This window comes from Dicentrarchus labrax, unplaced genomic scaffold, assembly GCF_905237075.1.
Source record: "Dicentrarchus labrax unplaced genomic scaffold, dlabrax2021, whole genome shotgun sequence".
Classification (NCBI taxonomy): domain Eukaryota; kingdom Metazoa; phylum Chordata; class Actinopteri; family Moronidae; genus Dicentrarchus; species Dicentrarchus labrax.
The window spans coordinates 23206546-23228257 of record NW_026136710.1 but is presented as its reverse complement, the minus strand read 5'-3'; the positions used below and the strand labels follow the sequence as shown (position 1 = coordinate 23228257).

Genomic DNA, 21712 nt, shown 5'->3' with positions numbered 1-21712 from the left:
TAGTTCATAAAGGTTTCTGTGGGAATACTGGATGTATGTCTTGTTAACAGTGTGTCAGAGTGAGTGCTGCTTCCCTGCTAACATCAGTTTGTGTCGGTGTCAGGTCATGTATGGTGGAAGAGTCTGGTACCCTGGAGTCCCAGCTGGAGGCCACCAAGGTAAATATCACTCACTGTTGTTAACTAGGCTCGTGCAGTATCTGGTTTTTCTCATACCTTCCTAACATTTCACCAGGGTATATTGTGTATGACTGCTAGTGACAGAAGTCGCTGTATCATACTGTTTCTGTTATAACCAGCGTAGTTTTTGTAGCCAGTCTGGCATTAGTTTAGAGCCCAGAATCATCCTGCAAATCTGCACTGAGTGAGATACACTGAACACAGCTTGTTTGACACACGGGGGACGACATGAGACACAGTCCGAGAAAATTTCACTTGGCACGCTCATTCTTTCCACGCACACACTATGGCAATTAATGAAATATTAATAAAATAAATGAAAATGAAGAGCCAAGATCTGGTCTGTTTTTGACTGTACTGAAAAATCATACCTTCAGGATTAGTAAATACCCTGGTTTACCTTCATACCACCCAAGCCTCATGTGAACTCTTCTGCTGGTAGAGATGAGCATCAGTTACCAGGACTCTAATGGAGCACAAGTATTGTCAAAGAGCAGCTGAGGTATAGGGCTTTGTTGATGTACTGTGTGTGATTGTGTGTGTGTGTGTAGCGTAAGCACCAGGAGATCCGAGCCATGCGCAGCCAGCTGAAGAAGATTGAAGACCTTGGTGCAGCTATGGAGGAAGCACTGATCTTGGACAATAAGTACACAGAGCACAGCACAGTGGGCCTGGCCCAGCAGTGGGACCAACTGGACCAACTGGGAATGAGGATGCAGCACAACCTGGAGCAACAGATACAGGCCAGGTACACAACAACACAGCACTGAGTTGGCACACTGAAGGTCCACTGTAGGCAAACATAAGTAAGCTGTTGGTGTTGAGAGATCAGTGAGCTGCTCTGCTCACGTTCCTCCTTCGTTGTCTTTCAGGAACACCACTGGAGTGACAGAGGAGGCTCTGAAGGAGTTCAGCATGATGTTCAAGTGAGTGAGATGAGCTGATGACATCGTGACATGTTTCTATCAGGTCTGACAAAGTCTCATCCTCATCATCACCTGTTCATTTGCAGGCACTTCGACAAGGAGAAGTCTGGTCGTCTGAACCACCAGGAGTTCAAATCGTGTCTACGCTCACTGGGCTACGACTTGCCTATGGTGGAAGAAGGCGAACCCGATCCTGAGTTTGAGGCCATACTCGACACAGTGGATCCCAACAGGTTTGTCACACGTTGAGGAAATGACTTTAATAGGGATGTACAGTGTAGGCTGTATGGCAGGCTGTCTGGCTAACTGTGAGGATTGTGTGTCTGCAGGGATGGCAACGTGTCGTTGCAGGAATACATGGCGTTCATGATCAGCCGGGAGACAGAGAACGTTAAGTCCAGCGAGGAGATAGAGAGCGCCTTCCGGGCCCTTAGCACCGAGAACAAACCCTACGTCACTAAAGAAGAGCTCTACCAGGTCAGATGTGTTCATTGCTCGCTCTCTGGATTCACTTTGAGTGTCAAGTCTTCCCAGAGGTCTAACTGTCCCCCTTCTCCTTTTCAGAACCTTACCAAGGAGCAGGCGGACTACTGCCTCTCACACATGAAGCCCTACCTCGACGGCAAGGGCCGCGAGCTGCCATCGGCTTTCGACTTTGTCGAATTCACCCGCTCGCTCTTCGTCAACTGATCCCCCACCCACCAGGGACCAATCGGGACGCGTTTTCCCTCACACACTTCAACACGAACACACGGCTGAAACTGCATGACTGTGGCACTAGGAATACTCACTATTAACAACTACCTGTAATATTTATCTCGCTCTACACTTAGCATAGCATAGTGGATCTGTCTGCATTTGAATGTGATTGTTTTAGCTGTTTTAGCTTGTGCTTTCGATGAATTTAAGAACCTAATAGTACCAATAATGTCATAACAACACCTTAACAACTGCAGTGTGCTTTAATAAACGCTACTGGTTAGAACTGGAACCTTCTACTCCTGTTTTTATTTCACTTCCACAATTTAATTGTTTAGTCTTTGAGATATGAGCATTAAAAACGGTTCACGTAAATCAGTCAGTGAGCAGTCTTCTGTCGCAGGCTAATGTCTCATTCTGCCACCTGATTGGCTATCTGCTCCAGCTGGCTGCTCTCTCTGGGGCTCTGCTCCGTCAAATCTGCACTCAGCTGCCAAACGCTGACTGTCCCGTCCGTTTTCCCAACCGCCAGGAGGTGGGCGTTCTGACGGTTGAAGGCCAAACAAGTTGCAGCTCGCCCTGCAGCACCCTGCTCGATGGTGGCTGCCGGCCTCAGAGACCTGCGGCCCAGGTCCAATATCTGCACCTCACCTGAGAGAGAGAGAGAGAGAGAGAGAGAGAGGGGAGGATACATTCACATACTATTGCTTCATTTACATGACACATCGCGATGTACTGTAAGAACTAATAGTATTTGTTTATTTACCGGATTAATAACTCATCCTTCATTTTGTAAAAGGTAGAAATCAGAGCAATGACAAAGATCTGATGAGTGACCTTAAGATAGACTGGCTGATGTCACCAACTCCAATTTGGAGAGCAGGTCTACTTCCTGATCTTAATCTGATATAGGAGGTATAAACTCAGCTTTTAGCCCATAATTGTCCTATAAAAACATGGCCTAACAGGAAATGAAGAGATCATTTTGAAGGTTAATTAGACCAGGTTATGCTCTACCTTGTCCAGTGGCTGCAGCAAAGACCAGCGGTCTGGTTGGAGACCACTCCACCTGAAACACGTACGAGTCTGAGACCCTGAGTGAGAGCAGCGGGTCGGCCTGCAGCAGAGAGTGGAGGTGGGCCAGCCCGTCTGTCCCTGCACTCACAAACACGTTCCTGCAGACGACACGAGACATGAGTCAGGACGATTGAGTCACCTGTCAGTGATGATGGTGGGTTTGGTTGGTGAGCTGAGCTGTGACCTGTGGAAAGGGGAGCAGTGTATGGAGTGGACAGGGCCGCTGCGGGGCCTGAACGAGAAGACAGCTGGGGCCCTCGGTGTCACACTCTGGCCTTCTGAGGGCGCTGCAGCCGGCTTCTGGGAGGAGAAGGAGCATCTGAGCAGCAGGCCGCCCTCAGAGCCCACCAGGAAGGTGTCGGGGTCCCAGGGAGACAGAGCCAGGGAGGTGACACCCACAGTGCTGCTGCCTCGGGCCTGTGGGCAACACATAAACTACACGTTTTCACTCTGCAGCACACAGGAGCACTTGACACTCTCATTCCTACAGCCATCTTACTGATATGGTTTAAAAAGAAATCTAACATAAAGGAGCATCTAAAAACTGGCTTTTGTTCCTTGCAGTCAACCAGGTTCCTGCATTACATTTATATTTTATTTCTACAGATAAGTAAAACAGCGAGTGAATCTGACTTTGGATTATTCTGTTTCATCCTGTACATTTTGATTTTAATAATAACTAAATTCAATGTAGACACGCAGGCTGTGATACATAATGGTGGGGATTGGGACAGTGAACACAGTGCTGCTTTCTGCCTGCTCTCAGTTCAGTTCGGTTTCAGTGTGAGACTGACCTTATAGCTGATGCTGCTGCTGTGGGGAACCTGCTGTCGTACTAAAGCGTAGGCAGCGCTCAGGACCAATCTGCCCTGGTCAGAGTCCACCGTCCATAGCAGCACCTTTCCTCCTGAACTGGCACTGAGCACCCCAAACTCTCCTTTCTTCTGCAGGGGCACCCAGGCAACCTACACACACACACACACACACACACACACACACACAGAGAGAGAGGACATAGTGTCTTTTAATCCACCAATCAGTACAGTATGGCTCTGTCAGTTCATCTTGTTGAAGTGTTCTTTATTCTTCTTCCCCCCTACAAAACAACAGTAGACTGGACTGGAGCTGTGAGCTCCACAGTCAAACAGACCCAGTATGGTGTCAGGGGAGGGCTGTGCTGACAGAGACAGACTGTGGCGACTCACCTGATAAACAGGCTCTCTGTGGCTGTCCGCCGACATCCCGGTTTGAACCAGCGTCGAGTCCTGAGTCCGACTGGTGTCCCAGACCACCACCTCTCCACTGTACAGACCCCCTGCAGCCACAGCAGCACACACAGTAGTTTGTATGTGATTGCACTGGTTCGGTTAATGAATGACAACAAATATAACACAACATAGACAGCTACTTTAGGCTATTGATCTGGTGGGACTACAAGGCTATCAGTGGGGCTAACAAATGTAAATCTGATCGTCAATAGGCTGTGTGAGTTTAGATATGACCATTTACAGCATTTCAAAAATAGACTTGATGCTAAATGTTTGCTGTAAGAGGCGTGAACAGCTCTGATCTCTGATCACGGATCTGATTGAGGGGTTAAAATACAATCAAACCTTTCCAGGACAACATAGTTCATTTCCGGGATATTTGGTCATTTTCATCCAATTCCAAGTTTTCATGACTGGAAAACTAGTCTCAAAATTTCTAGGTTTTTTAGGACATGGGAACCCTGCACAAGAACAACCGGAGGTTTTTCCATTTCTACCATTCTGACTGACATGAGCTCATTAGCTAGCTGCAGGGTTTCTGCAGGTTACATTTAAGACATTTTAGGACCATTATGAATGCAATTATTCCCACATAATCCTTTCCTATCTGACCATTATTTAATAACTTTTGAATTCATACTATTAGATTATAAGCCATTAGGCAAAACTTCCTACAGCAGATGTCTATCTGACAGTGCTGTAGCTAAATTTAAGGAGGAGATTCCTTCAGTGTTTAATTCAATGCCATGTCTGAATTTAACAGAGTCCTATAATAACTTTGGTCCCTCTGAAATTGATAATCTTGTCGATAGTGCTACAGGCTCACTACGACCAACATTAGACTCTATCGCTCCTATAAAAAGGAAATTATTAAAACATAGGAGACTAGCACCTTGGTATAACCGCCAAACCCGCCAGTTAAAACAAATAGCTAGAAAATCTGAAAGGAAATGGCACTCTTCCAAATTATCAGAATATCACTCAATGTGGCAAGACAATCTTAAAACTTATAGAAAGGCACTCCGTAATGCCAGAGGAGCCTATTATTCAGTACTAATAGAAGAAAATAAGAATAACCCTAGGTTCCTCTTCAGCACTGTAGCCAGGCTGACAGAGAGTCACAGCTCTATTGAGCCACATATCCCCATAAACTTAAGTAGCAATGACTTCATGAGGTTCTTTTATAATAAAATTATTACTATTAGAGAAAAAATTTATCACCAACTGCCATCAACAGTTATCAGTGGCTCTCCAAGTTCAGGGACTTTTGCTAATGTAAACTTAGATATATATTTAGACTGTTTTTCTGCTATCGATCTTCATCAGTTAACTTCAATCATTTCTTCATCGAAGCCATCAACCTGTCTATTAGACCCGATCCCAACTAGGCTGCTTAAAGAAGTTGTTCCCTTAATCTGCACTTATTTACTGGATATGATTAATCTTTCTTTATTATCAGGATATGTACCACAGTCCTTTAAAGTAGCTGTAATTAAACCCCTTCTTAAAAAGTCCACTCTTGACCCAGGGGTTTTAGCCAACTATAGACCAATCTCTAACCTCCCCTTCCTCTCTAAGATTCTGGAGAAAGTAGTCGCCAAAGAGTTGTGTGACTTTCTACATAACAATAGTTTATTTGAGGATTTTCAGTCAGGATTTAGAGTTCATCATAGCACAGAGACAGCTCTGGTTAAAGTTAATAATGACCTTCTGATTGCTTCTGACAATGGACATGTCTCTGTACTTGTGTTATTAAATCTTAGTGCTGCATTTGACACCATTGACCATAATATTCTTTTGGGGAGACTTGAGCATCAAATTGGCATTAAAGGAACCGCACTAAGCTGGTTTAAGTCATATTTATCAGATCGTTCGCAGTTTGTACATGTTAACGATGAATCTTCAATAAATACTACAGTTAGTCATGGAGTTCCACAAGGTCCTGTACTTGGACCAATACTATTTACTCTATATATTCTCCCTTTAGGCAACATTATTAGTAATCACTCCATTAACTTTCACTGTTATGCAGATGATACGCAGTTATATCTATCGATCAAGCCCGATGAAATTAATCAATTATCTAAATTACAAACATGTCTTAAGGACATAAAATCCTGGATGAGCTGCAATTTTCTGATGTTAAACTCTTGGTCCCAAAAACCTTAGAGACTCACTGTCTAAAGATATAGTTACTCTAGATGGCATTAACTTGGCCTCTAGCACCACTGTCAGGAATCTTGGAATTATCTTTGATCAGGATTTGTCTTTTAACTTCCACATGAAGCAGACCTCTAGGACTGCCTTCTTTCATTTACGTAATATTACAAAAATTAGACACATACTATCACAGACGGATGCAGAAAAACTAATGCATGCATTTGTTACTTCAAGGCTGGATTACTGCAACTCTTTATTATCAGGTTGCACCAATAAGTCCATTAAAACGCTCCAATTAATTCAGAACGCTGCAGCACGAGTACTGACAGGAACTAGAAAAAGAGATCACATCTCTCCTGTACTAGCTTCTCTGCACTGGCTCCCTGTAAAATGTAGAATAGAACTTAAAATCCTCCTCCTCACCTATAAAGCTCTTCATGGTCAGGCCCCTTCATATCTTAAAGAGCTCATAGTACCCTATTACCCCACTAGAACACTACGTTCTCTGAATGCTGGGCTACTTGTGGTTCCTATAGTCTCTAAAAGTAGAACAGGAGCCAGAGCCTTCAGTTACCAAGCTCCTCTCCTGTGGAACCAGCTTCCAGTTGTGGTTCGGGAGGCAGACACCCTCATCACATTCAAGAGTAGGCTTAAGCCATTCCTCTTTAATAAAGCTTATAGTTAGGGCTGGATCAGGTGAGTTCCTGAACCATCCCTTAGTTATGCTGCTATAGGCCTAGACTATCGGGGGATTTCCCATGGTGCACTGAGCTCCTCTCTTCCTCTCTCTTTCTGCACTCATTCATGTTCCATTAATGCATGTTACTAACTTCACTTCTTCCCCGGAGTTCTTGTGTTTTCTCGTCTCGCAGGTTCTTATCGATCCTGGTGGAGCCTCCTGCCATGGTCCTGCTAGATTGCCATTACCAATACTGTTGTTGCTGTGCACCTGTGTCTGTCTGTCTGTCTGTCTGTCTGTCTGTCTCTCTGTCTCTCTCTCTCTCTCTCTCTCTCTCTCTCTCTCTCTCTCTCTCTCTCTCTCTCTCTCTCTCGGCACTATACAAATAAAACTGAATTGAATTGAATTGAATTAAAGACCTATTTTACGTCCATACTGGCAAAAAAAGAGGTATGGAGAATATAAAGGAAAATCAGTATTAGTTCCATGTTGGTTTGGTTTTGTAGTCACAGCATGATCAATACACATTTTTGTCAAAAACGCATTTAAACACAGACTGAAAACTGCAACTTTATACAATTAACCTTAACTTCATTAGTGCAATCAATTTTAAGAAAACTGTCAAATCAGTCAAAAGTATTTAAGACTTTTTAAGACCTCACAGATAACCTGTATCTGAATGAAGTGCAGCTGTGTTCTTGTACCACTCTGCTTTGGACCCATAGAGCCAGGCTCAGATAACAGGACATTTACAGAACATCCGCTAATGTCAGCTGCTGCCAGATAAAAAATCCCCTCTGTTCCTCAGGTTGCCAGCAGGTTTTAGTAGTTTTGAAACTCTGCCATTCAGGTGAGATAGTTGTGTTTGACCAGAGTCTGTGTGTTCTCCGCTGATGATGTGAAGGCACAGCCTGGCGGTGTACCTGCAATGAGAGCGGGCTGCTGGGGGTGGCAGCACAGGGCAGTGACCGCAGTGGGAACATCTACGACCAGGTCAGCTTGTTTGGGGTTCAGGCCTCGCCGGTCCAGGTTCCACGTACAGACGTAAGACCTCTCGGTGTTCCAGTCTCCATCGTCAATCCTGCCCAAGGGAAACACACACATCTGAACCATGCGACAACAGGACAGGAAACACTTTCCTGTTGATTTCTTCAGTTATTTTATATATCAGGTGAAACACTAACATACCGACCGTAGGCACAGGCAATAACTGAACCTGTACAACTCCAGGACACACTGGTTACATGAAGACCCCTCTCTACAGCGCTGGGATGTTGAAGGCAATGGAGGCAAGAAACCTGCAAACATGGAACTGTGTCACACAAAGAACTCTCCATGAAGAGCTGCTCCAAAATATTCAAACATCGAGACATCAGGCACAACTACAAACTTTCAGATTCCCCTCTGGCTTATAAAGCTGTCCATCATTGGTCCTCCTCACCAGATTACTGTGGTCTTCCCAGTTCACCTGGAACCCATCGAAGGCGTGACTCCTTGTATTTCTGACCAGCTCCCTGATGACCACGTCCTCAACCCTCTGCAGGAAGTCCTTCAGGCCTGGTGGCTCCGGCTCCTCGTGGTTTTGTTGGAAGAGCTGCTCTGTCACCTGGTACTGTGGTTCCGTCTGGGTGCCGCTGATGGTAGTCGACACAGTCTGGACCTGTGCCTCGGTAATGTGCACCGCTTTGGTCTGGCAGCCTCTCTGAAATACCAGCAAATAGGCCCTTCTACTACTAATCATACTGTCAGCCAATCACAATTTAGAGTTCCACAATTAACCAGATGTTTTGCCACATGGGGCAGAAATAGAAAACTTCTTCATAGTGAAGAATTTAACTTAATATCCGTGGGGGTTGTAGGAGCCAAATATTTTAAGTTCCATTTATTTCAATTGGTTTTCCTAAATGTTACACAGTGGACCTTTAAACGGTTTAAAAAGTGAGTTTTAGGTGAATGCTTCAACTGTAGTAACGTTGTTTGCATTATCCTTGAACACATGTTATTAATAAGTATTAATGTAAGTCATATTGGCATTAGTCTAAAGCTACTGGTTGTTCTCTTGGGGAAAGAAATGTCAGCTAACGTTAGCTAACTACAGTTACGTTAGGAACAATGCTGTTACAGTAGATTGTTCGACTACTAGAAGTAACGCACACATTGGGATTTATGCTAACGGAGCTTAAGTTTGCATTGTTGCTGAAACTTACCGAGTCCTGCGCCGACTGCTGAGAGTTCCTCCACAGAGACTTAATACACACTGAGTCCAGGGCTTCGTCTGTAAACATGCTTATAAATGTGCTTTGCTGAGACTAAAGAACGTTTGAATAATTCACATGAAACGTTTTAATTAGCGTTAACTGCATTCAGACGTGGTTGACAGCTTGCTCCATCAGGTAGCTAGCTGTTGTGCTAGCATTGACGCTGTAGCCATTGTTCACCAAGCTAACGTTACCTTGGTTACGGAGAGACTGTGCAGAGGCAAGAGAGAAACCCCGTGTTCACTTCCGGGATAAACATTCTGGCTTTTCTTTCCGTAGTGTGTCGATGTGGACCCTTTTATTGTATTGTATTTAACATTAAACAAAATTAACAAGGTTAACATCGCCTGGTTATCTGTTTCCACCATATGTTACACTATAGTTAATGATATACCTTAGTAATGTCAATAAAATGGATTGTGGACGCTTCACCACTTCCTGTAAAGGCCCAGCAGTCCACTGTGGGGTTCAAACGTGCGGCCCGCTCTGTTCAATGATAACATTTCTGCTTGTGAAATAATGCTTCCTGAGAGTAGCTAATGTGTTGCTGCACGGCGTGGTCTCCTTCAGTGTCACAGTGCTGCCAATATGGCGAGGCAGGCTCCTTTTCTTTGACCCGGTAACGTCATTAATTATTCCAGTCTCCTGAATGGCATTGTGATCTTACAGTAGCCCCATTAGCCGTCCTGCTTTTCTGCACAGCAAACAAGCTGTTGCACACATTAGTTTATACAGTGAAATCACTGGGAACAAAGCAGCCATGTTCAGGATGACCACCAAACACCATCAAAGCTGTCAGCACATTTTTATTTACAACTCAATGTCGTTTTCTCTTGAGAATATTGTTTTCTCTTGTATCAAGTGAATTATTATTAAGGAGTTTTAAGCTTTGTTGCTTACATGTAGTATTTGTAGTGACATTACTGCAACCATGGAACATCTAATCACTTAAATAAATAACGGATGTGACGAAAAATAAACTATTTTTGTATCAAGCCTATAGAAAAATGACTTCGCCTCAAGTGACAATAAGCCTGGTTGCAGCTGTCCATTTATCTCCTCCGTCCATGTGTGATATGTCTCCACCTGTTGGTGGGAGAACTACATGGCATGTTTTATATCAAGAGAATGTGATTGAAGTATGTTAAACCTGACTTTAACTACTTAAAGGAACAGTATATGTAATATTGTATTTATTTCTATGCAGAGTGCAAAGTCAGACCAGTGAAGTGGTGAAGACCAGCTTTAAATGTGTATCATCTGTTTTTACACACCCTTTACCATGCCACTTCTCTAAGTCATTGGTCCTGTTGTGAAGGTCAGATAAGATACTTACATAATGGGACATTTATACTCACCAGCTCCTACTCTAACATACAAGAGAAGTGTGTGTGCGCATGTGTGTTGTTCAGCCTAACGTGAGTCCATAGACTATTTTTCAGGTTGTTTCTCTTTGCATCGAGGACCTCATAGTAGAAAGACCAACTGTCTTCATCATTCTACTTTATTCTTATTGCTCTCATATGCTTCAATTAAAAGTCTTCCGACTTTGTGGCTCATGTAATCTATCTGCAGTTGTGTAGACCCTAAATGGATGGGCTACTATACTATGACTCGTAGGGATTTAATCCCTACGAGTCATACGATCGAAGTTAATTTGGTGTTTCTGTTCTGCCATGTGTTCAGTAAATATGTCTCCATTTGGGCCAAACTAGTGCTACAACTTTAGAACAATGGTCCTACACTTACACTACTTTTTCCCAAAAAGATGGTTTCTGTCATTTTAGGTAGTTTTTGTCGTGCTTATTGTATGTTCAAGTGTACATTTTTCTGATAAGTTTGGTTGTAATGACTTATTTGAAGCTATAAAAAGGTGTTTCACATCATGATCGACAGCTGAGCCCTGGTCACAATTGAGTTAACCAGGCGTGAGGGCAGGACTTTCAATGCCAACCCTGATAACTGCTCAGACTGGCTCCAAATGGCAAAATATGGCAGAGGCAGTATCCAGAATATTTTGGCTTCATTTTTGGACAGTGGGAGGAAGTGGAGCATGACATCCATGTTTTATGTGTCGATGGTTACATCTAATAACTAATGTTAGCAAAAACACTAGCTAACAATTGGTGTACATTAGCCAGCTAGCGTTTTGATAATATAATATACACATGTGCACATATGTAACTTATCTTTAAACCAAACTTCAAAATTACTTTACTTAACATACTTAACCCTTTTCACCAGATTAGCCTAGCACATAGCATATCTAAGTACAGGAAAGGCAGAAGCTGACCAAGGATCTGAAAGGGCCAAGATTTAGTAAAAGTCTATTACTTGTGAACTGGCCAAGTGTGGGGAAAAAAACAAAAAACAAGCAAGTCTTGTCAAACAACTGCAGCTGAAATGTGATGGAACTACTCCAAACATCATGTATACATTTATTGTAACAAAGCAACTGGTACACTTAATTTAATGTGAACAGGATTCCAGCGGAACAGGAGAAACCGCTGCAGACTCCACAGAGGACTCTACAGAAATCTTTCTCTCTCCCATCTCAAAATGTTAAGCCAAGCTCAAAATTAGATTTTTAGGTTGTTTTTGTTTTATAAAAAAATGTACATTTCAAACTTTTGTTGTGGGTGCCTGAAAAAACAAGATAATGAAAACTTCTTTAACAGAGTTGGTGTCAAAGCCCCGCTGCCCCCACCACACCTCCCCATTAAACTGTGTACAATTAACGACCGTCTTACCAACCAACATACATGTATATCCCAAAAACATTTACAATGGTTGAAAGGAACGAGCTGGTGCTTTCGATCAGTTCCATTAGTACAATAAGTCACAAAGGAAAATGCAACTTCTAATAAGCCTTAGTACCCCCACCACTGGATATATTATAATGTACATTTATATATATAAAAGTGGCTAAGGATGCTATGATTAAGTTATCACTGCACCATGGCTTATTATTGAACTCACAACTTCAACAGAAATATTTTACATAGAAATTGCTATTGTACGTATTTTAAATCTACGTAGGATGACGTGCAGAATGCTACAAATTTTTTTTTATTCTTTTGCATGTCTTTGGGAGATGTAGAGAAACAATGACAGGTGAGACTTCAAGAAAGCGACACCCCACCAGCCCCCCGCACCCAATGTAGACCTGCTGTGTATGGAGCTGGTCTTTAGACATGGCGTTATGGACAGGTCGTGGCTGCAGAGGAAGGGGACGGACACGCTAACGACACACAGGATTTTTTTTTTTTTTTTTTACAAACCCCCCACCCCCCCCAAAAAAAACCAAAAACAAAATATTTTGCTCCCGTGGGTTGTAGGATGATCACAGAGGGAGGGACCAGAAAAGGTGTTGGCTGAAATGTTTAATCATCGTCACCATCATCCTGAAAGAAAAAAAGTAGTGGTCTTTAAGAACTTCTACAACACAGAAAGTGTCTTCTTCCAATTTATCATCGATAACAATAACTGATTTAACACGAGTGTGATAATGCTGCATTCACATGGATTCAGGCTGATGGAAAGCACCTTCTGGATGGTATGACAAGAACAAACAAAACAGTCCTAACAGAATGGCAGGCAGCGTTGGGTGACTGGACAAATATCTGCTATCCAATTGTTTTTTACAGCTTTAGAGCCCATGTATTTTCACATGTAACTGACGGTGGCCGGTTGGAAAACTGTGACATACAGCCCAACCCTAATGCAGTGTTTCCTCTATGTTGATTTTGGAGCGGCGGCCCGCCGCTGTTAAATTTCTGCCGCCACGGTATCAGAAATGGGGCAGACGCACAATGTAGTCACGGTTGCCTTTTAAATGATCCTGCCGACATAATGCACCCCCGTTGGCTGCCGCTCACATTGCAATTTAACAAGTAGAACTATTCAGAGGTTATTGGGGCTGTCCACTTTAACTCCACATACGGTTGTGTTGATGTAGCTTATTGTCAAAACGTTCGCTTTCTTCCAAGTCGACTATTAAACTAACAGCTCCACCAAAAACGCCACCGCAGTGGGTCTGTTTTAATTGGACAACGTTCAACTTGTCAGTTCTCAGCTCAACGTCCTGATATCAAACAGCTGGAAACATTAAAACTGTAAATATATTTGTTTGTGTTGCAGCGAAGTGTCACTTCTGTTTCATACGTAAAACGTTTGCCGACGTGGGGGGTGGGGGGGTGTTCGGACAGGCCTGCCGCCGCTGCTAAAAAAACTGATTTAAACTTTTGAAAAAAGATTATGTTACTGTTGCCAGTATTCTCTGCCAGCCTCGCCTAATTTACCGTTCTGCTCTTGTACACTAACATGATGTCCGGTTTGCCATCTACCGTCTTCCTGAATCCATGTGAATGCAGAATCTGTGTGCATTTCTAAAGTAATCTTACCTCTCCATCTTCTCCATCTCCATCCTCGTCCTCATCTTCACCTTCCTCTTCCTCCCCCTCATCGATATCTTCAAGACCCTCCTCTTCATCGTCATCATCATCGGCATCGCCTTCCTCATCCTCCATGTCGGGGACCTTGGGAACATTCAGACATTAACCACCTGATCCTGGCCAGGGTGCCTAAATACAACTGTTAGTAACAGTATGAGTTTGAATTGAGTCATGAGAAAAGTAGTGCTGACACTGCACTCTCATGGCATATTAGCACCATTAACCAGTACCACAACTAGGTATGTGCGTGCTTAGTCGACTAATCGTTGAAAAAGGTTGCTAGTTGGTTAGAGAAATATTAGGTGGTTAAACTATTATTAATTTTTTAGAAAAGTAGGCATTGTACAACGCTAGTTATTTGTTGCATCTAAGATGTTACACAGACACACAGCAACCCACTTCTCCCTGCACTCAGATGTAGCTAAACCAGCAAGGGGGAAAGAGGGAAAAAGATGGCAGCATGCAAGACCAGAGCAGTTTGTCAGTGTTATGATCCAGTAGAAAATGAAAATAAAGTTGGTCAGAAATAAATTGGCGTATAACCACTCCGGCCAGAGCGATGAGTAACCACATTAATAATTAATTGTGCTCAATTTAAACTTTTTTCCCCAGTGTTTTCTCACTTTTAGACTAGACTGAATTTAAATTTCCATTTAAACAAGGAAATTTGCCAGGAACATCCCTAGGCCTGATACCATTAACACCTATTTTCAAGTCAAAAAGGCTAAAGTCAAATTTGTGACTTGAGTCCGACTGAAGTTCATGCCATGTCGAATACACACCTCTGGTGATGTATAACTCTGTAAGCCTGGTAATGTAAACCCTGTCACTGTGCTAACTTACCAGTTATAAAATCTTGTCACTTTGTAATGTTTTAGTGTCTAATAAGCCTTCAAATTCATTGATATGGACTTAATGATCGTATTTTAACACATCAACAGTACCTCAAGCAATAAGCCCCCACCAACAAAGCACCTTGTGTTGTTTTAGCACAGGGCTGTTTTCTGTCTGCCCACTTTCTAAGAGGAGAAGAAACCACAGTGAAGGGTGATGAGCCTACCAAGTAGTACTGCAGCGGGTTGGGCCAGATGTCGTCCTTGATCACTTCTCCCAGTTCGTCTGCGCCTGCGTCCGAGTGGTCGGTAAACCAGGTAAAGAAGCTCTCTGGCTCCTCATGCTGCCTTTTCTTCCCAGCTTTGTTTGGCGTCTGGCCCGTACGCTTCGTCAGGTCCTGGAGAGGAAAATGTGTTCGAAGGTTAGAACGTGATTATTGATAAGAGAATAGACTTTTTTAATGAAGGCAATTTAAAGGACACTTCCGGTGCAAAATGAACCTGGGGTTAATAACACGTGTATCGAGTTGGTCCGTTCTCTCAGAGAGTTGCTCTGGTCGCGACTGTTTTCCAAAGATAGCGCCCGCCTGTATACGTGAACGCTACTGTTGTTCTAAACTATCTTTTTAATAAACTGTCTGTACACTAACAAAGTTCTCAATGCTTCGGTTTACATGTAGGGGCCCTCATTATGCTACCGTGTAAGTGTGGTGCTATTTTGAGCCTTGTTAGTGGTATAGAAATAGCTTTCTTTTCACGTTACTCTGTGCCCCGTTGACTAGCGTTATAAGGTAATTAGTGGTTTGTGCTAAAACTGGTCACGTTCGATTAGAATGAAAACATATCCCAGAGAACGGACCCACTCGGTACACATGTGTTATTAACCCCAGCTTCATTTTGCACCGGAATTGTTCTTTAAGACCCATTTCATCTTCATACTGGCAAAAGAAGTGCAATGGACATGGAGGGAAATTAGTATTCACTTCGTTTTGTAGGGCCTGAAGTTCAGATTATTTGATTTTAGATTTTTAAGACCCGTAAACACCCTGTGTTACACATGCAAAAACCTGAAAAACATCTACAAATCCAAACACTGGGAGGGCTGGCGAAAGTAAGAAGTGCAATGGAAGACGTAGCACTAAAGTGAAATAAAATGTAGCTGACTTTTCATTCAATTCAATGTTTTCCTACTTCTTGGGTTAACAAGACTGTGTAGTTGTATTTTAAAAAAACGGAATACATTTTCATAAAATCCCATACAAGCAAGCAAGCAAACAAACAAACAAATACAAACAAACCTTTCCAGCTTTCCATTTGATTTCAGTTGATTTGGAAACAGGATCACCACTCTCGTTGACGTTGAACTCTTTGGAGAGGGCTTTGTTCTCAAAGTACGGATTCTCGTCAAAGTACTAAAGAAGAGGAAATACACCTGTGTCACGTCTGAAACAGTATGGTATGATGTTTACAATGTACAACTACAAAAGCGAACCTGACAACTTACAAAATCTATTCTATATCCGGACTTGATATCCTCGAACTCGGTGACCTCCACCCTCGACAAGTAATGAAGTGCTTCCTCGTCCTCCTCTCCCAGAAGAGCTGAAACTACAGGACACGGGCAGAGCGCGCACACTGTTAGTCACTCATCAGGCCATGAGAAACGCATTAACAGAACATTTAAAAGCATGAACCAGTTGTAAAGAAACGGATGTCAGGGTCTCTACAAATACAGACCAAAAAAATAAAGACTACAAAATATTTATTTATTTAATAACAAGTTTACCTTGTGGATGGTTGACGAATGTTGTGACCCAGAAGTTGGGGATTTTGGCTATGAGTTCTGATCGCTTCTGGAAGAATGGCTGGCGTAATTTGTTGTACTTCTGCTCTACTTTTAAAATTTCTTCGCTGGCCTGTTCGTTCAGTCTGCAAAGAAAGAAGAGAAAACACTGTTAATAAGAAAACTGTCTCAGTGCACCCATCTGTCACTGCTCAAAGCTGAGATCAGACTCACCTGTCAATTTCATTCTGTACTTCATCAATGTGTTCGATTGCTTCCTGTTGCTCTTTTTCTGAAAAGAAATGGAAACATTTTTAACATTTGATTTTTGAATAAAAATAGGTACGTACCACTGCTAACAACAACAAAACATTTTGTTATCAACAACACAACACAGTTTCTGAGACTGAAGTAGGCCAGGTGATTTACAGCGGCTCCAACCAGGACACTGGCAAGGATGGGAGAGGAGCGAGCTGATTTCAAAGTAACATTGTACATCATCCGTAGTATTTGTTCTAGTGTTTGGTTAAACTGTGTTGAAACAAATGAACTAAATGTTCAGTCTCCTTGCAGGTTGTTCTTACATATTTAGAATCATTACCACTTTTTCTGTTAGCACTTAGCAGGCAGCTGTTCAAATAATTAAATTAGGGCTGGGGGGTAAACAATTTATTAAATGATTAATCGGGCGATTATTTTATTGCTTAGTCGACTAATCTAACGACTAATTGGACGATTAATCTAACGATTATTTTTCTGTTAGACAGATAACATTAAAAGCTACTGCAATCTGTTTGCTACCGTTAGCTAGATCTAGCAGCTGTGCACTTTGGTGGTGCTAGGCTAACCAACGCAACTTAGCTCTCTGTGCAGTTTGTTCGTGCTAGGTTAGTAGCTAAAGTTCACGTTAGCCAACGTTAGCTACTATAGATAGCTGAGTTCTGCAGCCTTAAGCTAGCTACCATTCAAGCCAACAATAGATGATAACTAACGTTAGCTAAACACAGCTGTCTAGGCGCCAGTAGCTAGCTTACGTTAACGTTAGCTACTGTTAGGGATAAATATTTCAATAGCAATACAAGTGCTGTATTATATCAGAAACAATGAGTGTTTTTATACTACTTAACATAAGTGTTATGATGTGCTCACTCACAGAATAATTGTGTGCACATTAAGGGCGTGGTTTGGTTACACATAGGTTGTTGTTGTTAAAGATCTGCACACCCAGGGTGTAATATAACCGACAGCATGCTCTTATTGTGAAGGGAGTTAACAGTTCGGAGAGGCAGCGCAGGGTTCTTCCTCCCCAGGTTGCTGACCCCTTCCGATTGGAGACAGGAGCAGAGGACGGACATCGAGATGGGCCAATCAGGGGGGAGCTAAGTCTAAACCAAGGGTTCCTCCCCATCGACACTTCTAGACCAATAAGATAGCAGCACATTCTCATACAAAACTCTGTATACCTGTAAGTTAGGCACTTCTTTTTGGGACGTGGGCTGCAGCAACTCGCTCACTCTTAGAGTCAGTGAACTGTGTACATGTTCTTTAATTCTTCAATGCTCAAATACATTTTCTAAAACGGACTTCCGACTTCGAGTTCTCCTTACTTGCAAATCAACAAACGCGCTAACACTACTAACCTAGCACGGACAAACTGCACGGAGAGCTAAGATAGTTAGCTAGCACCACCGAAGTGCGCAGAGCTCAAGCTACACAACACACTACACAAACATGAAATGAATTTAGCCAACGTTAGTACTTCATTGTTATTGTCTCCTTCACGAGTGACAATGGGCTGCCTCCGTTTCAGATGCTCCCACATTGCTGTTGTGCTGGTGTGGTATGCCAACTCCATTTGGCAAAGAGCGCAAAGAACGACACCTTTAAGTTTGGGACTAAATTTGAAGTATTCCCATACCTACGATGATTTAGGGCGAGCTGTTTTTTTTAGGACTTTCTTTTATTGGGACTTTTTGCAGGGCTTTGTTGGGAATTCTGTGAGGAGGTTGCTGTTTCGTCCTCCATTCTGTAATGTTTTGGTCTCCCATGTGTGTGTCGAGCTGTGGCGAAGCGTCAACGTAAAAATATGACGTCGACGTAATCGACGCGTCGCTACAGGCCTAAATTAAATTAATATTAAATGTTCAACGACTAGTCAACTATTGACTTCATCTAACAACTACTAATTGACCAGGAAAATCAATCAATAAATAATCAGTCTATAATGGGAACTTTTGGTTACTATGTATTATTCCAATAACTAAATGATGGCAGATACAGTTTCAGTCAATAATAACTTGCATTGAATTCTTATGCAAAACATGTGATATGCTTTATGTTCTATAAAAGCCAAAGTCTGTTTGTGATAAACTTCAGTGGAAAAAATAAATTTACATTTTTAGAGTCAGAAGGGTTTTGGTTCGGTTAACAACAGTGATGTCAGTTACATTTGGTTAGGTCAGAGCTATGAAATTATTGAATAACTCGCCTGCTAATTACATCTCAGTCTCTCTTAACCCTCAAGTGCGCATAAACTACAGGTTAAGAACTTCTTTTTAAAATACAAAAATGTGCAATTTATCCATTAAAGACCATGAGATGAATGGATTATCCATATTGGCTGGACAAACAACCAATACCATGCATCCATGCAAAAGAGCACTACAAAATTAATTTTTACAGTCAAATATCAAGCTCAATAAATATCTAGGCCACAAATCTAAAAAAGATAAATGTAGGGCTGTTTGGGAAAATGCTATTTAAAAATATTAAATAAAAACAATTGTCAATTGCATAATAATATAACTGATGTGACCTGCCAAATACTGATAGTTGACATGCCTCAAAAATCCAGTATCAGTTGGGCTACACCGTCTGACAGTTAAACACCATAAAATGCCACACAAACATCACTATTTGAGAAGACAATAGTTTGTTCATATAGACTGGAACTATTTGCTACAATACGTGATTAGGTGTTTCCCACTATGCACCTCACATTGACTTCATTGTATCTGTTTAATGAACCATGACTTTACCGGGGATCTAGAGCTACAGAAATAATCATGAGGTGGCCAGAGTGTGCCGAACAATCACATATGAATATTTGCTTTGAAAGTTGAATTCAAAAACATTCTATTATTGTGGCACATTAGTAAAGCATTAAATAGAAATATCTAAAAGGCGGCATCAGAAGTCATTACACCGTTTTATTTCCAAATCTTCAGACATTTTTCAAATACATGTCTTTTTTCAATAACTGAAGCCCATCACCAAGTCTAAAAAGAAATGTGGCCAAAAGAGATCATTAAATTTATGTGTTTTTTAAATGTGTGATTTTAAATATTAATCTAAAAGGAATGTGTTAAATTTGACACCAACAACCAACCAGACATCCTGCAGCCACGGATAGCTTTAAACAACCTGTAACGTTACTTAAACAAACACAGATTTTCATGTTTAAACGATTCCCTAAGTCCTTAATTCAACCTTTTTAAAATAATAAAGTCGAAATAAATTATCTTTCACTTGTCTCACGTATAAAAACACATTTACATTGATTACATTTAATTTAGGAAACGATCATAATTTGATCATTTAAAAGTATTCTTATTATTTCAGTAAAGGAAGAAGCCAGATTCTCCATTGCATGCACGGTGTGTTAAATAACGCGGGACGCCAGGAGTGGTGTGTTTGGTTGGTGTATGTGTGGATCCATAGCAGACAGACCCTCTGCCTCCTGCAGTCTGGAGCTTCCTGTTGCTGCTAAAGGCGGCCTGGTTTGAATGAGAGGCTTAACGACGTCTCGCTGAGAAATGTTATCTGCTTCACACTCATATTAACATACAGCGATGTCCATTTAGGACTCTGAACGAATGTTAAACGCGTATTAGCATCCATACTGCCACATTATAGCGACATTAAAGCTACCTAAACCAATAAAACGCGCTTGTTTACATTCTGCCCAGCTACTAACTCGCACACAAAAGCTCGCAAGCATGCTTCAGTTGAACGTTAGCGGTGCTCGGCCTTTCTGGACCGATGGGAAACGGGATGCACTTGCTAATAATCTGTCCAAACTCTCGTTTATGGAGCTACAGTCCCAAACGTGCACGAGGAGACTCCGCGGCTGCACGCGACCGCATCAATACCTAGCGACAGCAAACCCCGCGAACGGTCCACACGAGCAATAACTGCACAAATAATACAGCTTATGCAATGCAAATACACGGCCTCCTTCATAGGAACTAACGTTAGTAGCTAATGGAAGCTAATGGCTAGCTAACCTCTCACGCTGGCTAAAGTGTTAGCATGCTACATTGTATTGCTACAACACAGCAGCATTCTACCCCGGCGCCTGCTTGTAGGAAAATAAGCTGCTCATCCATAAACATGCACCATTAAAACTCGATACCACACAACAAACTACAGTGAAAAATAACAAAATGACGAAAAACAAATGAAAATGGCGTTGGACAGGATAACCGCCATTCCTTAACGTTACCAGAGGTCTCGTCCGCTCCGTCATGATTTGAGTTCTCCTTCCTACTGACTTTCGCCGATGAGGCCGACATGGTTATCGTTTGCCGTGACACTTCTGACCAGATGTATATAACGGGTGGTTTCTAACTCTTCTCCGGAGGATAAAAGTTACTTCCACCTTACATAGGGTGCGTGTCTTCAAGCCCACGATAAGGAGGAATGAGCGCAGCTTCGCACGCTTGTTTCTCTCTGTGGCGCTCGGTCGGTCAACATATTTATGATGCTCTACTGCCCCGAGCTGGCCGGAGTGCGGTACTGCAACTTAAAGCTCTATTCAGTACAACAAGTCAAATCTGTTGGCGCACAAACAGTGGTGGAACAAGTATTCAGATACTTATCAATACCACACTGGTAATGCTCTATTATGAGTCAAATTCCTGCATTTATAATCACACTGAAGTAAAAGCATATAAATATTCTAAGCAAAACCTACCTAAAGTTTCAAAAGTAAAAGTAGTCATTGTGCAGTACATTTTTCACTGTCAGTGATTTACTATTATATATGATGGTTTTGGATCAATATTTACGCATTAATGTGTATGTGCGCATTTTGCTGCTGTAGATGTTCTACAGCTCATTTGAACTGTTGGGTAGTTTCATCTACAACTATACATCATATTCTGTAAAATCATAATGTTTGCAGCATGGCTGTCCTCTGAGAATCATGTCCACCAACATAAACTTTTTTTTTGTTTTTCAGCTTTGTGACAAGGCATTTTCCTGCTAATCAGAGATGGTTTTTAAGAACAATGAGAATTTTCTCAACCCATAAAGGAACACTTCAGTCTATAAGAAAAAATCACAAACTAAAGTAATACATCTGAAGATACACTGTTTTCATTGAAAGGGTACAA

General features: G+C 42.0%; 3 protein-coding genes across 7 annotated transcripts in view; 1 reads left to right on the top strand and 2 right to left on the bottom strand.

The window, feature by feature from the left end:
- sptan1 (spectrin alpha, non-erythrocytic 1) overlaps positions 1–2096 on the top strand; it is a 37172-nt gene extending 35076 nt beyond the window's left edge. For all 5 annotated transcript variants that reach the window (XM_051412246.1, XM_051412245.1, XM_051412243.1 and 2 more), the window contains 6 exons: positions 104–158; positions 731–927; positions 1052–1105; positions 1192–1338; positions 1435–1582; positions 1670–2096. In XM_051412246.1, coding sequence (XP_051268206.1) covers positions 104–158; positions 731–927; positions 1052–1105; positions 1192–1338; positions 1435–1582; positions 1670–1795 — 727 coding nt within the window. In that variant the 3' untranslated portion in view covers positions 1796–2096. The remainder of the gene's footprint in view (positions 1–103; positions 159–730; positions 928–1051; positions 1106–1191; positions 1339–1434; positions 1583–1669) is intronic.
- On the bottom strand, positions 2095–9713 carry dync2i2 (dynein 2 intermediate chain 2). The gene is made up of 9 exons (XM_051412328.1): positions 9196–9713; positions 8430–8690; positions 8177–8286; positions 7912–8069; positions 4087–4196; positions 3676–3846; positions 3066–3298; positions 2822–2979; positions 2095–2455 (listed from the first exon to the last, which is right to left on the bottom strand). Exons 1-9 carry the CDS (start codon positions 9271–9273, stop codon positions 2217–2219), a joined length of 1518 nt encoding a protein of 505 aa, XP_051268288.1. The 5' UTR covers positions 9274–9713; the 3' UTR covers positions 2095–2216.
- A 1957-nt stretch (positions 9714–11670) lies between these two features.
- Positions 11671–21041, bottom strand: LOC127370372 (protein SET). Its single transcript, XM_051412382.1, has 8 exons — positions 20821–21041; positions 16551–16608; positions 16320–16462; positions 16038–16141; positions 15832–15945; positions 14761–14931; positions 13650–13784; positions 11671–12650 (listed from the first exon to the last, which is right to left on the bottom strand). The coding sequence occupies exons 1-8, from the start codon at positions 20888–20890 to the stop codon at positions 12630–12632; spliced, it is 816 nt and encodes a 271-aa protein (XP_051268342.1). The 5' UTR covers positions 20891–21041; the 3' UTR covers positions 11671–12629.
- Positions 21042–21712: the final 671 nt, after the last annotated feature.

Bases quoted from the DNA above. Each gene is read 5' to 3' on its own strand.
- dync2i2 (XM_051412328.1), bottom strand. From the start codon at position 9,273: ATGTTTACAGACGAAGCCCTGGACTCAGTGTGTATTAAGTCTCTGTGG. The intron at 3,299-3,675 runs GTCAGTCTCACA...TGTTGCCCACAG, and splicing joins GCAGCAGCATCAGCTATAAG to GCCCGAGGCAGCAGCACTGT. The intron at 2,456-2,821 runs GTAGAGCATAAC...TCTCTCTCTCAG, and splicing joins TGCTGCAGCCACTGGACAAG to GTGAGGTGCAGATATTGGAC.
- LOC127370372 (XM_051412382.1), bottom strand. From the start codon at position 20,890: ATGTCGGCCTCATCGGCGAAAGTCAGTAGGAAGGAGAACTCAAATCAT. The intron at 16,142-16,319 runs GTAAACTTGTTA...CGTGTCCTGTAG, and splicing joins ATTCGTCAACCATCCACAAG to TTTCAGCTCTTCTGGGAGAG. The intron at 14,932-15,831 runs GTTTGTTTGTAT...TTTCCTCTCCAG, and splicing joins TCAAATGGAAAGCTGGAAAG to GACCTGACGAAGCGTACGGG.